Source organism: Symphalangus syndactylus, chromosome X (genome assembly GCF_028878055.3).
Source record: "Symphalangus syndactylus isolate Jambi chromosome X, NHGRI_mSymSyn1-v2.1_pri, whole genome shotgun sequence".
Taxonomy (NCBI): domain Eukaryota; kingdom Metazoa; phylum Chordata; class Mammalia; order Primates; family Hylobatidae; genus Symphalangus; species Symphalangus syndactylus.
Window position 1 is genome coordinate 36235943 of NC_072447.2, and position 15433 is coordinate 36251375.

General features: G+C 40.6%; 1 protein-coding gene across 1 annotated transcript in view; it reads left to right on the top strand.

Annotated features, from left to right (window-relative positions):
- PHEX (phosphate regulating endopeptidase X-linked) overlaps nt 1–15433 on the top strand; it is a 214274-nt gene that overhangs the window by 68702 nt on the left and 130139 nt on the right. The window contains exons 10-11 of the mRNA XM_055268323.2: nt 6879–6972; nt 9847–9975. Coding sequence (XP_055124298.1) covers nt 6879–6972; nt 9847–9975 — 223 coding nt within the window. The remainder of the gene's footprint in view (nt 1–6878; nt 6973–9846; nt 9976–15433) is intronic.

Consider the following 15433-nt stretch of genomic DNA (forward strand, 5'->3'; position numbering starts at 1 on the left):
TCATTTTTTTTCGTGACAAGGCAGTTGGTAACATTTAGTAGCACATCACTGGGTGAGGGGCACTATAGACTTCTCTCCCTTTCTGTCCCCCTCAATTCTCCTCCTCACTCCTGACTTGAGGCTGCCTCAGACACTTCCCATCTACTTTTATCTGAGGAGTAAGAGTGGGAGGAGGAGAGGCCAAGGAAGTTGGCATCAGGAGAAGTTGACGTGGTTTCCTCTTCCAGGCCCCATGGAGATCATCTGCACCAGGACTGTTTTCTTTTATTGTTGTTGTTGTTGTTGTTGTTTTGTTTTTTAGCAGACTGGCCTAGAGCAAACCCTTGGAGTTTTGTCAAGGACCCTGTAAGTATTCCTGTCTTTAGTTTTATTTTCATATAAAGCAAGTACGATGTACATTAAGATGATTCTTGTTGCATGTTCCCAAAGGATGACCTGGAAAATGTGCTGTTATGTGGACCTCTCCTGGGGGCCAGCTCTTCTGAGAGTGATCTAGGGTCTTGCTAGTCAAAGAATGGCCTACAGATGAGCAGCAGAGACATTACTGGGGAGTTTGTCAGAAATGCAGACTCTCAGGCTCTGCCCCAGACCTAGTGAATCAGAGGCTGAAATTGAATAAGATCCCCAGGGGACTCATATATACGTTCAAGTTTAAGAAGCACTGATGTGGGATTTAGGAAGTCCTAGTTGAGCTGTGCGTGCAGAACGATGCGGAGATGGAGTTTTCCTAGACCAGCTGTTTTCAAACCTGACACGCATCAGAATCCCCTGGAGGGCTTGCTAAAATACAGTCTGCTGGCCCCCCACCCCACAGATTCTGATTCAGCAGGTCTGGGGGTAAGGCCTAGGAATTTTCTAACAAGTTCTCAGATGATGCTGAAGCTCCTGGCTCAGGGACACACTTTCAGAATCACTGCCTTACATATGCCTCTAGGCAGCCTGTAGGAAGATCTCTGGCTTTGAGAACCTTTAAGAAGAGCCTCTGTGGCTCACTTCAGATAGTGTGACCAAGACGAGCAAATGCAGGCTCTGGAATCTGAAAACCCAGATGTTAGTCCTAGGTTTGACACATTCTTGGAAGTACCTTGACCTCTTACCTTTGTTTTCTTCATCTGAAACTAAGGATAATAATAATAATCACCTCACAGCACTGTTATAAATATCAAAGAAGGTATTTTATGATCTCTTAAATGTAATGCAAATGTAAGCTGCCACTGTAAGTTGAGTATCCCTTATCCAAAATACTTGGGATTGGAAGTGTTTCTGATTTTGGATTTATTCAGATTTTGGAATATTTGCATTATAATTACCAATTGAGCATCCCAAATCTAAAAATTAAAAAAATCTTCCACGTCAGAGGCTTTAGGAAATGATTTCATGTTGCTCTCTTTGTGGTGGGTTCTCTTCTGAGATGCTTTGCCTTTCTCTATTTTATTTATTGCCACTTGGGGAAATTACCATATGGCTGAAAATGTGGTTTTTTTGGGAAAAAAGGGTATTATGTGTTATTTTCAAGGACTGTTGCTGAGTCTGATTTTTGCTTTTTGATATATCTGAGCGTTAGGTGACAGTGATTCAGTCATTATGGTTATATCTGTTCCTGGCGTGGTAATATTAGCACTCCAAAACTGTGCTCCATAGCATTCTGTCAGTGTATTTATAACACACTGAAGAAACTCATCAGTGCCATTGTCTCGCTGTGTGAACTTCTCAGCATTACAGCTTCCAGCTTGCAGAGTCTGGTTGTTATGCTGTCACCTTTGTAATGCCTTGTCCAGGAAGTCCTCATAATTCTTTTCGTGCCCATAGATTTCTGTGAAGCATCTTTGTTGGAGTGTTTTGGGGTCTCTGTGACTGGCCAGGAAATCTTAGCTAAATTAGAGGCTTTGGCCAGGCGTAGTGGCTCACGTCTGTAATCCCAGAAACTTGGGAGGCCAAGTTGGGCGGATCGCTTGAGTCCAGGAGTTTGAGACCAGCTTGGCAAAATCGTGAAACCCTGTCTCTACCAAAAATACAAAAAAAATGTGCTGAGCACAGTGGCGCATGCCTATAGTCCCAGCTACTTGGGAGGCTGAGGCAGGAGGTTACCTTGAGCCTAGGAGATCGAGGCTGCAGTGAGCTGAGATTGTGCCATTACACTCCAGCCTGGGTGACAGGAGTGAGTGAAACTCTGTCTCAAAAAAAAACCAAAAAACCACAACCAAAAAAAAATAGAGGCTTTAATTCATCACTATCTGGCATAGGGAAAAGCATGCAGGCTTCAGAGTTAGACACACCTGGGTCTGGTCCGGCCTCCATTGCTTATTACAGTGGTTCTTCGACTTAGCCTCACATTGGACTTAGCTGAGGAGATTTATAAGCAATATTTATGTTGGGTCCCACTTTAGAGATTGTGACTTAATTGGCCTGGGGTGGCCCAGGCATGTGGACTTTTAACAACTTCCCCAGGTGATTCTACTAGTTTGAAACTCACCGAATATGTGACCGTGAGTTTACTTAATGGTTCTAAGCCTGAAGTTTCCTCATATGTAAAATGGGTATAATAACATCTCTCTTACAGCAGCACTGTGAGGATCATAATTAATGTGAGATGCCTAAATGGGATGATCTCAGGGGAGGTGGAAGGGCCCCTGCTTCCCAAACCCCAGTATACTTTGTCATACTGCATCTTCCACCACCACCATTGGGCCCCCTAACAACTTCCCCAGTTATTCTGGCTCATCACCACCCCTTTGAGGGAATATCTTTTGAACTGATGAAGGACATCTGCTGGCTGTTGACCTCCTTCTCGTCTCCACCTATGGATCCAGCATGGTTCACATGCCTGGTAAGAGGTATTTTAGAGACAAAGAACATAAAGTCCTTGCACTAGGACCAAGATCGGCCCATTAATGTGCTAGACACCATGACCTGGTCGCTGTCTGCATCTTCCCAGTGTGGCTGGCCTTTCTGCCCACTTCCTTGAGTGATGATCCTGTTCACCATCCTCTCTAACACATCAGCCGATTCTACCATTATGTAGCCTGTCCAGAGTTCACGTTCCTGTTTGCAACACCAAAGCCTTTTAACCTTTCGGCATGCTCCTCTCATGAAGCCTACTCTTAGCCCTCAGTTTGAGATGTAGTATCCTTACAGTGAAGTGTCTGGCACACACTTTTGGGTGCTAGCGTCTACCAAATCATTATTTATGCACTTGCCTCATCTCCCCTGCTCAGCTAAAAGCTTCAGGAAATCAGGGACTATCCATCTCCCCAGCACAGAGAACTGTTGGTATATATGTGGGTGCTCAGGATGTGTTGATTGAGGGAATGAAAGAAACATCCCTTATATACTTACAGTGTGTCCCTTCAATTAAACAACCCAATTACATGAACAAGCTGAAATCTGAAGTCCTGTGTTCCCAGCTGGACTTTGAGTTCTCTAACTGTATGTGCTGGGTTCTTACTTCTTTACATTCCTCATGGCACCTGGCACAATACTTGGCCAACAGTAAGTGCTCAGTGAGCACTTCTTGTCCTATTAAGGAGTGGAGATGTGAATGCAAAAGAGCCAAAGGAATGACCCCAAACCACTTAGTGGCCTCAACAGAGATGGGGCAAGGGCTGGACTTTGTTGATTAGCACAGTGGTATCTTAGGGGATTGCGCATACCCTAACAAGATCCACTGGGTCTGAGAAGAACATTTTAGAACTTCTGTATCTTTATTTAAATTTAAAAATAATTAGGCTTTATACAGAGTAGTATAATGGACTTTGGAGACTCAGAAGCAGGGAGGGTAGGAAGGGGATGAGGGATAAGAAAAACTACAGATCGGATCCAGTGTACATTACTTGGGTGATGGGTGCACTAACATCTCAGACTTCACCACTATACAATTTATCCATATAACCAAAAACCACTTGCATCCCCAAAAGCTATTGAAATAAAAAAACTTTATAAAGAAAAATAATTGTACTTTATTGAGTTCTATATTGATGGCTATGGACCCTTCATTTGATCTGTATGGAACATGTGAGAGGCGCACCGTCACCCTCACTGGCTTGTTTTCATTCAATATATTAAAAATAATCTCAGCCAGTACGGTGGCTCACGCCTGTAATCCCAGCACTTTGGGAGGCTGAGGCGGGAGGATCACCTGAGGTCAGGAGTTTGAGACCAGCCTGACCAACATGGTGAAACCCCATCTGTACTGAAAATATAGAAATTAGCCAGTTGTGGTGGCGGGCCTGTGTAATCCCAGCTACTCCGGAGGCTGAGGCAGGAGAATTGCTTGAACCTAGGAGGCAGAGTTTGCAGTGAGTGGAGATCGCGCCATTGCACTCCAGCCTGGGCGACAGAGCGAGACTCTATCTTAAAAAAAAAAAAAAAAAAAAAAAATCTTGAGCGGTTTACATATAGCTGTGGATTTATGAATTTCATTATCTAGTTTATCTAGTTTACTACTTACAATGTAGATAAGTGGCTTAAAAATTCTTGCAGAGAAACAGGAATTGAAATGATGATTGATGATGTAAGCACAAGAGAACAGCTAGAAATTGGCAGAAGTGACCCTTCTCCCAGGCTGGTACGCCATGTTGGTTAGCCAGATGACAAGAGAAATACAATGGTGGTCTAACAAGAACAAGGACAATGGCAATCTGACAAAGACATGTCATAAATTTTTGAAATAGTCAACAAGACTCTAAGAAATGTGGATTTATATTCATTGTTATTGTTGTATTAACCAAATCCTATATGGACACCATGTCTTGAAGAATTAACCCAATGGTGTTTGAAGGATTAATGACTTTTGAAGATTCTTAATTTCATTTTACCTCATCTTTTGAAATTTCTGTTTTTGTATTTGTTAAAAATATTCCTAATATATTAGTCTATTAGTATATCTCTATAGAAATTAAACATCCATGTATTGGGTGTGTATGCTGAAAAATATTTTACTAGTAGGAGCACATGTCCACTGTGTCAGAATGTCATACAAATGAGAGTGTAGTTTGTTCTTGATGGGCTTTTAGCATCATCATGTCATACTGCTCTCACGTGATTGGCTGACCAGAAAGCCATTTCAGGAATGCGTGTTATTAGTCACCATGGTAATGGCACAGCTGGGAGGGGAATGGATCATTTAAAAATCCATCATCACTGTTGAGTTAGAAATTAACTCAGATCACACATTCTTCTAAGGTCAGGTCATCTTTTGCTTATAGAAAAAGGCAACCCTTAAAATTTAACAGATTTTTAAAGATATGTATTATAGGCATTACACGAGCTTATGAGGTTGTTCATACATTTGGAAGTGAAAGACAAAACCCTAGAAATTTACTATTTGTCAAGCATTTTGTTATTTATTTGAACCCTGCAACAACCCTCGAAGGTAGGGATCATCCTCGTTGTATGACAAATAAAGATAAAATCACAGACCTTAAGTGACTTGTCCAAACTCACATATTTAGTAAGTATAGAATGAGGGTGCAAAATTAGATCATTGGTATTAGCCAGTATTTTGCTGTTAGTTTCCAAAGGCAAAGAATACATAGGCATTGTATCAAGTCACCTAATCCAGTAAGTCTTCACTTAACATCATCGATAGGTTCTTGGAAACTGTGACTTTAAGCAAAATGACAGATAATAAAATCAATTTTACCACAGGCCAATTGATGTAAATAAGAGTTAAGTTCCCATGGCATATTCCTGCTCACAAAAACATCACCAAACTTCTAAATAAAGACCAAAACACTTCTAATATTGAACATTGAATACATGTGAGCTATGCATACATTTAAGAAAGATTAATAAAAGCAAGTAAGAATTATTTTTTTTATCTTTGGAACCCATTCAATGTTTTTGTAGACATATTCTTTTTTTATCCTTGTTTTCATTTTTTTTTATTATACTTTAAGTTCTAGGGTACATGTGTACAACGTGCAGGTTTGTTACATATGTATACATGTGCCATGTTGGTGTGCTGCACCCATTAACTCAACTCGTCATTTACATTAGGTATATCTCCTAATGCTATCCCTCCCCACTCCCTCTATGCAGCCATAAAAAATGATGAGTTCATGTCCTTTGTAGGGACATGGATGAAGCTGGAAATCATCATTCTCAGCAAACTATCGCAAGAACAAAAAACCAAACAGCGCATGTTCTCACTCATAGGTGGGAATTGAACAATGAGAACACATGGACACAGGAAGGGAAAGTAAGATAATTATTAACCCAGTTATTCTAGTTCAGGGTTGCAGGTGCTGGAGCCTATCTAGGCAGGGCACCAGGCGGGATCCAGCCCTGGCTAGGACGCCATCCTGTCGCAGGGTGCAGTAGCTCACCATGCTTGCTCACGCTGGGAGTGTGTAGATGCCCATTAACCTAGCAGGCACATCTTTGGGATGTGGGAGGAAACCACAGTACCCAGAGAAAACCTGTGCAGACTTGGGGAGAATGTGCAAACTCTACACAGACAGTGACCCTGGCCCAGAATTGGTTTTTTCCTTATCAACTGTATTACAAAAGGTTGTTGAATGAAATGATGTTATTCGAGGACCTGCTGTAATTTGAAGGTACTCACAATTTCCAGATATGAAAGGCTGTGTAACAGTGGACTTTATACCCTGAGAGTGAAAGCAAAATGTTCACTCTGAGGGCTGGGACTGGAATCTTTCCTTCATCTATCTCTGTTAGGTGGTGAAAAGCAAGCCAATTTTGGTTGTGCTTATTGACATTGTATCATCTTATGTCATTTCTCAAGTGAAAGTTCTGCATTTTTGTATGAGTAAGAGGTCCCTCGGTGGAGCTTTGCCAACTGTTTTTCTCAAGGTGTTCTGCAGAGCATCAGATATTGACCTAAAATACAATAAATGGGCATCTCTCTCTGTTAACAGGACCATTGCCAACTATTTGGTGTGGAGAATGGTTTATTCCAGAATTCCAAACCTTAGCAGGCGCTTTCAGTATAGATGGCTGGAATTCTCAAGGGTAAGTTTAAGAAGATTGCAGTGTTACATCGCTGGATAACTTTACATGCTGGAATAGTCCATATATTAACTGATCCAGTAAAAATCATCTTTAGGGATCAGACAGGGGAAGTTTGTGGCCCAAGCTCGATTGTTTTTGTGTGTGTGTGTGTTCCTTATTTATTTTTATTTAGGTATAAATTACATATGGTAAGGTACACTCAAGCTTTACTTTGATGGGTTATATAAAGTATATTTAGAGAAATACTTGAGGCCACACATTGTTTTCAAACTTCCCCGTCTTATCAGTGTATTCCCATTTTCCCCCAGAGTTGTTAACTGGGTCACTGTAATTATAGTTTTAACATTTCTTTGTGATATATTTGTAACTCTCTTTTATTTTCAGTATTCCGAATATTTAAAATGTGCATGATCGTTATTAGATGGTACAACTTCATTTTCAATTTGGAAATGGAATTTTGTCTTAAACTTTGCCTATACCTTCCATCTTTGAATCTATCCTCTGGTAGGTCCAAGAGGCTCCAATTTAGTTTTCTCTGAGACCTTGCTCAACTGTCTGAGATGGTTTTCCTCCACCTGCTCACCTGGCTCTTTATTTTTATTAGAGATGGGGTCTTGCCATGTTGCCCAGGCTTGTCTTGAACTCCAGAGCTCAAGTGATCCTCTCACCTCGGCTTCCCAAAGTGCTGGGATTAAAGGCACGAGCCACTGTGCCGGGCCTCACCTGGCTCTTTAATATTTGCTTCTCTCCCACCCTTGCTTACCTCCCAGTTTATACCCGTGTTACTCTCATCTTTGTTTTTGAAGCTTGTGTCTGACTAATTCTCCTACCACTAGAGGCCGTAAGGATTTTGTATCTTTGAAACAGTTTTTATTGTTCTATCAATTTAAAGTTAAGTGAATGGTGAATCTTATAAGCTATGATTTCATTCAAGAGGCATTTTAGTTATTAGAGGAACTAGTAAGTATAGAAATTCTTAGTGGGCCATTACTCTGGAAGAGTAGTGCAATTATTTTGGATATGCTTTGACCCTATAAAGTCACTAGCATATAAAGTTACTTTAGGGCTGGGTGCAGTGGCTCACGCCTGTAATCCCAGCACTTTGGGAGGCCAAGGCAGGCAAATTGAGGTCAGGAGTTTGACACCAGCCTGGCCAACGTGGTGAAACCTCGTCTCTACGAAAAATACAAAATTTAGCCGGGCATGGTGGCACGCGCCTGTGGTCCCAGCTACTCGGGCGGCTGAGGCAGGAGAATCGCTTGAATCCGGGAGGTGGAGGCTACAGTGAACTGAGATGATGGCACCACTACACTCCAGCCTGGGCAACAGAGCAAGACTCCGTCTCAAAAAAAAAAAAAAAAAAAAAAAGTCTTTTTACAGAGAACAGCATAAAACAACTATATATATATATATTTAGGTCATATTGATGGGTTAAGATTCAAAACAAGTAGATTGTGTGTGTGTGTGTGTGTGTGTATTTTTAACTGCTATGAATCACATAAAAGATGATGCCCAGCTGCTCTCCACCCCTACTGTGAAGAGAATGAGAGAGGTGTAAGAAGCAGTGTGTGAACATTTAAGGTTAGGTATGAGGGGATGTTTCTTGAGCACGAAGTGCTAAATATAATATTGAATTGCCGAAGAAGGTTGTAGGATCTCTTTCTCTAGAGGTTTTAAAAATAGATTCATCCCTTACCTCTGAGAGAGGTTACCAGAAATCAGAGGAAGAATAGATGAAATTAAGCCTTAATCCCATTCCTCAAAACAACCTGGGTCTAACATTGTGCAAAGGACACTTCTGGCCACCATTCTCAGGGCCTCCCTTCCTCCCTGCCTGCACCCCCAACTTCCAAGGGCAACTTACACTATATTTATTTCTCTGCTTTTATTCCCAAGAGTAAACCTCTGACCCTTCCAGGTCCTGCTTGGGAAACTTCTTACTTGTTTGTAAATGTTTTCTTGTAATGGTATAATTGGGACAGATGGGCAAAGCATTTACATCTGTATTTTGCTTGTTTATCAGTGTGTTTTTTGCTGTGACACAATGTAAATATGCTCCCTGTGTTGTTCATGGTGGGCCATGTTCTTCTGGTCTGCCTTGTTGAGTGTGCTACTCGGAGCAAGGAAACCCTCACTGGGCAGGAACTTTGGTCACCCACTGATTCTAGACCTTCTTAGTGGAACTTTAGTTGTCAGTAGCTATTAAATATTATCTGGACACTTGGATAGCATCCTCTCATGTCCCTGCTGACTGCGGAAAAGTGATACCATTGTCCAGATGCTTTGTTTAATGGGGAAAATTGGGAAGAAAGGATAAATATATTATTTTAACTGTTAAAACACTTTCTTTTCTTCTTCTTCATTTTTTTTTTTTTTTTTTTTTTGATACGGAGTCTCACTCTATTGCCCAGGCTGGAGTGCAGTGGCCCGATCTCAGCTCACTGCAACCTCCGCTTCCTGGGTTCACACAATTCTCCCACCTCAGCCTCCCGAGTAGCTGGGATTACAGGCATGCACCACCGTGCCTGGCTAATTTTTGTATTTTTAGTAAGCACGGGGTTTCACCATGTTGGCCAGGCTGGTCTCAAACTCCTGACCTCAGGTGATCTGCTCACCTGGGCTTCTTAAAGTGCTGGGATTACAGATGTGGGCCACTGCACCCAGCCTAAAACATTTTCATTTAGTTTGAAATATAATGGGGACAAGCAGAATTTTTTTTCTTCAGCAATTTTACCTTTGCCTCTACTATCTGATGCATATATATGGGTTAGGGTGTGCCTGTTTTGTAGACTGTTTTCTTCAGGTTCTTTGAATTGTTTTCAGCCATGGGTTTTATCCAAATGAAGTTTAATCTGGATCAATTATCTCCCACAGGTAATCCAGGGGACCACAACTTTGCTGCCTCAATGGGACAAATGTGTAAACTTTATTGAAAGTGCCCTCCCTTATGTTGTTGGAAAGATGTTTGTAGATGTGCACTTCCAGGAAGATAAGAAGGAAATGGTAAGTGGTACTCCCCAGCTAGCAAAAAATAATGGCAATTTAGCCAGATCTGACAAGGGTATATTCAGCAGGCTAATGTCAGCCTTCCAGGTGGTAGTGGCCTGTGGGTATTGTCTTCAGATTCTTTCAACTTCTAAGTGAAATAGGAAGAAAGGTCATCAAATGAGGGTGAGGATGAGTTAGCAGGTGTTGAAGGTTAGAGGAGAGAGGTGTGTAGTTGTCCAGGGGAGTGGCAGAGTGAATAAACTGAGGGAATGTAGTATAGCTGCTTGAAGGCAGGCATGTCCAGATGTAGGTGAGGTTCGAGGTCTTGAATTTAAAGAGGGACACATCACTGTGGCAATGTGTTCTTCTCCATCTGTTTCAACTGCATTGGAGGAAAGGGTGTATTTTTTTTTCTTTCAGCTTTATTGAGATGCATTTGACTAATAACAATTGTATACATTCGAAGTATACGGCCGGGCGCAGTGGCTCACACCTGTAATCCTAGCACTTTGAGAGGCTAAGCCGGGCAGATCACTTGAGGTCAGGAGTTTGAGGCCAGCCTGGCCAACATGGTAAAACCCCATCTCTACTAAAAAAAATACAAAAATTATCTGGGCTTGGTGGCAGGCACCTGTAATCCCAGCTATTTGGGAGGCTGAGGCAGGAGAATCGCTTGAACCCTGGAGGCGGAGGTTGCAGGGAGCCGAGATCGTGCCACTGCCCTTCAGCCAAGGTGACAGAGTGAGACTCTGTCTCAAAACAAACACAAACAAAGTATACAAGATGATGATTTGACATACATTGTGAAATGGTTGCCACAATCAAATGAACACATTTGTTGTCACACTTATTTACCATTGTGTGTGTGTGTAGGGGGGGTGGTGAGGACACTTAAGATTTACTGTCTTAGCAAATTCAATTATACAATACATTATTAGTAACTATATAGTCACCATGCCATATTTTAGATCCCCAAAACTTATTCATCTTAGAACTAAAAGTTTGTACCCTTTGATCAATATCTCCCCATTTCCCTGCCCCCAGCCCCTGGCAACTACTGTTCTACTCTCTGCTTCTATATTTTAACTTTTATAAAGATTCTACATATAAGTGAGATCATATAATATTTGTCTTTCTGTGCCTGGCTTATTTCACTTAGCATAATATCCTCTAGCTTTATCTCTGTTGTTGCAAAAGGCAGATTTTCTTCATTTCTTCATTTTTATGGCTGAATATTCCATTGTGTGGTACACACACACACATCGCAGTTTCCTTATGTATTCATCCGTTGAAGGGTATTTAGGTTTATTTCATATCTTGGCTATTATGAATAATGCTGCAATGAACATGAAGGTGCAGATCTTTCTTCCATATACTGATTTTACTTACTTTGGATATATACCCAGTAGTGGGATGGCTGGATTGAATGGTAGTCCTATTTTTAATTTTTTGAAGATTTTCCATGCTATTTTCCATAATGGCTGTACCAGTTTACATTCTTACCAACAGCATATGAGTGTTCCCTTTTTTTCCAGGAATATTTTGCCAACACTTACCTCTTAAATTTTTGATCATAGCCATCCTAACAGGTAGTGAAGTGCTATTTCATTATGGTTTGATTTGCATTTCCCTGATGATTAGTGATGAAAACCTTTTCATAAACCTGCTGTTTATGTGTCATCTTTGGAAAAATGTCTATTCAGATCTTTTGCCTATTTTTAATCAGGTTATTTGTTTTTTCACTATTGAGAGGGTGTATTTTGAATTAGAAACGTGGATTTGGCCAGGTTTTTTGTCTGCATTTTATTTTTGATGAATTATATTTTACAAATGTCATGAAGTAAAAGATCCAGGCATGATTAATAACAATCCATGTAGTCAATAAGATACAAATATATGAGCAGCTTGGATGCAGGTGGTCAATAAACACTGAATTTACGGGTAAAGACATTGTAATGTCATGATTGTTCAAATGATTGGTATCATGTAGTGATACATAATAATACCAAATGGTTGCTATTATGTATCAGTACATAGTCATTATTGATACATAATACATGATTATGTATCATGCACTGAAGTTTGCTTTGCAATACCATATCTAAGTACATTTGTGGCAGGCCAGGTCTCACTAACACAGGCCTCCATCACAGCTGACCCAGCACGGACTGAGTAGCTAGGTTAAACATTAAAAGCTGATTGAGCCACTGCCCATACACAAAGGCTGGAATGTAACAAAGAGCCCACCAAGAGTTTTGCCTAGGCTTTTCCTGGGTCTTGAAGCATGACAAGATAATGAATGAATTCTTAACAGGACCCTTTTAGGATTAAACAAGTTTTATTGGGGGTCTGAAGAAACTCCACAGGCCTCCACAAACAAGTTTATTGGGGTCTGAAGGAACTCCCCAAACCTTTACGATTTAGCAGGAGACAAGATAAGGGTAATCACCACAGTACCTAGACCCACTTAGATTAAGTAAACTTACTGAGGCTCCAGAAGAAGGTCTTCAAGACTCAGACCTAGTTATAGATTAAAAGAACTTAATCACTTATGTCTTTCGACGAATGCACACTTTCACGTAGACATACAGCTTAGAAGGTATATGAGCTCTAGAAAACTTTGTAACTTTGAGTTGATCTGGTAATAATTTCCAGGCTTTCTCCCTGTAACCAGTGGCAGAAAATAAAACTCTCTTCTTCCCCAGTTCATTTGCATCTCGTTATTGGGCGGTGAGAAATAGCAGCCTGACCCTCAGTTTGGTCTGGGAACAAATTGACCTATGTTAACTTGTTTTTACTGTCTAAGTATGAGACTTTATGTTTGAACCTGAAAGTTCCCTTGCAAATAATTCCACTGAAGAATTAATGGCTTATTTCAAAATACTCAATATTCTCATTGCGTGTTTTCTTTTGCTCCTTGGTCAGAGTAAATAGATTGAGATCTTATCAGATAATCACAGTAGTAATATTATAATCTCTGGGAAGGCTATAAAAACAATTAAAGGATAATGAAAGATTTAAAAAATCATAGCAGATTTTTTGGCAGTAGAAGAATTTTAACTAATATGAAAAGTATGTGGATTAAACTTGTTTTTCTCAGTTTTGATGTGAAAGTCCCTTTTCCTTGTGTCAGGGTGTGACATTCTAAAGTAAAGTTAATTTTGGCATCTTCCCCCTTATTTTGATGTACATGGGGGTAGTTTGGTAGTTAGGCAGATACTCATCTCTTTAACGTAAAATTATTTGCCTCCCTTGTGCTGAAGCTGTTTGCCTCAGGGAATACTTAGGTTGGAAACTTAGAAGTATCTGGCCTTTTATAGCCTTTTTTTTTTTACAGGGCTCCCATCCGAGAACCACCTGGAACCACTGACTTACTTGAAAAACATTCAGTATTATTAGCTACAGTCTAAAGAAAAAGAAAAGCAGAAAGATCCCCAAAGGGGCAAATTCCAGAGATCCTAACTCAGATGGAAGGCTGCCATTGTTTATTTACCAAAAAAGTTTGTTAAGCAAATGAATACAGTCAGAAGCTTAAACTTCAGGTACCGTCTCAAATTTACATGTGTACACAAATCATGTGAGCATCTGCTTGTTAAAATGCAGATTCTCATTGCATTTTAACAAGGTTCTTTTTTTTTTTTTTTTTTTTTTTTTTAAAGTTGTGTTTGGGGTAGGACCCAAGAATTTACCTAACAAGGTTCCAGGTGGGACTGCTGCTGCTGGTCATGGACCACACTTTGAGCAGCAAGGTCTTCTCATGATTCATTTGTTTGTAAAGAGCACCAAAAAAAAAAAAAAAGAAAGAAAAAAAGAAAAAAGCCCTGATGACTCACAAGAGCAGGCCAGGCCAGTTGACATGAGTAGCAGTACTTTGTTTACCAAAACTGGTTACATTAGTGCAAGTAACTGCTTTAATTTTCAGATCATTGAACATTTCTGTGATTCAGATTGGTTTAAATGGACTGTGAAAAACCCTGTGTTGGGACCTCCAGGCTTCGTTCCCCACCCACCAACTATGTAGTTATCTTTTGAAAACTGATACTTAGGTTTTACTAAGAGACTGCGGCCCCACTTCTCCTCCGTATCTCTGTTTTGAGAACCTCTTGATGACAGAGTTGGCCCATCTGCCTGTGGTTGGCACCCTCTGTTCTAGAGAGTGAGTAGGAGACAGCAGTTCACATTGAGGTTTCCTACCTATCAGGGTTCTCCTCTTTTTCACTGGGGAAAACACATAATTCTACCTTTCTGTTTCATTAAGACTTCCCACATCCAAGTGTGCATTTGGACACACCGATACACCAACACTCTCATACTCATTCACACATATAACCATGGGAATTTAGCAAATTTAATTAGAAATGAGAAGAATAGCATGCAGAAAAGGAGAGTCCTTCAACAGAAAGCCACCAAAAGAGGTCACATAGTACAATCCCTTGCCTTCCAGCTGGTGGGACAGAGCCTTAATGCATGTGGGATTGGCTGCAAGTGTTGCTTTGTCTTTGCAGTCCAAAGTAGCACTATCCAACTGAACTAGAATATAAGCCACATTTTTTTTTGTTTGAGACAGGGTCTCACTCTGTTGCCCAGGCTGGAGTGCAGTGGCATGATCTCAGCTCACTGCCACCTCTGCCTCCCTGTGTTGGGATTACAGGCATGAGCCACTACCCCTGGCCTCCACTGACTTTTATATTAACATTTTCTCCCTCCTTACCTCCCTTTCTTCCCCCATTCTCCAGAACTAAAAATCATAACCTTGTCTATCAGAGGACTTCTTTAATTTTTTATCTTATTTAGATGAAGATTATTTATAATTTTAAAACATATTCCATTAGCTAAGCATTTAATATTACTTTTGTGGAAAGTTACATGGAGGTGGGACTTCCCTAGAGAACTGATGATGTATCATCACCGTAAATAGAGATGATGCTCTCGTTCCACTGTGACAAGCCCTGATCCATATACTCATGACCTGAATGGCAGGAGAGAGGATTAGTTGTGTTTAAGAAGGATGTCTAAAGTTATCACTTGCTAATTTTCTCTTTTATTTATTTTTATTTTTTAATACTCTTGTCTTTTTCTTTTTCTTTTTCTTTTTCTTTTTTTTTTGAGACAGAGTCTTGCTCCATCACCCAGGCTGAAGTGCAGTGGCATGATCTTGGCTCATTGCAACCTCTGCCTCCTGGGTTCAAGCCATTCTTGTGCCTCAGCCTCATGAGTAGCTGGAATTACAGGTGTGCACCACCACGCCCAGCTAATTTTTGTATTTTTTTTTTGGTAGAGATGGGGTTTCCTCATGTTGGCCAAGCTGGTCTTGAACTCCTGACTTTAAGTGATCTCCCTGCCTCGGCCTCCCAAGGTGCTGGGATTATAGACGTGAGCTACCACGCCTGGCCTTGTTTGATTATTATTGTTATTATTACTTATATCTGTAATGTATAAGTAAGTGCCCCAGATAGATACTCATGTCCATGGA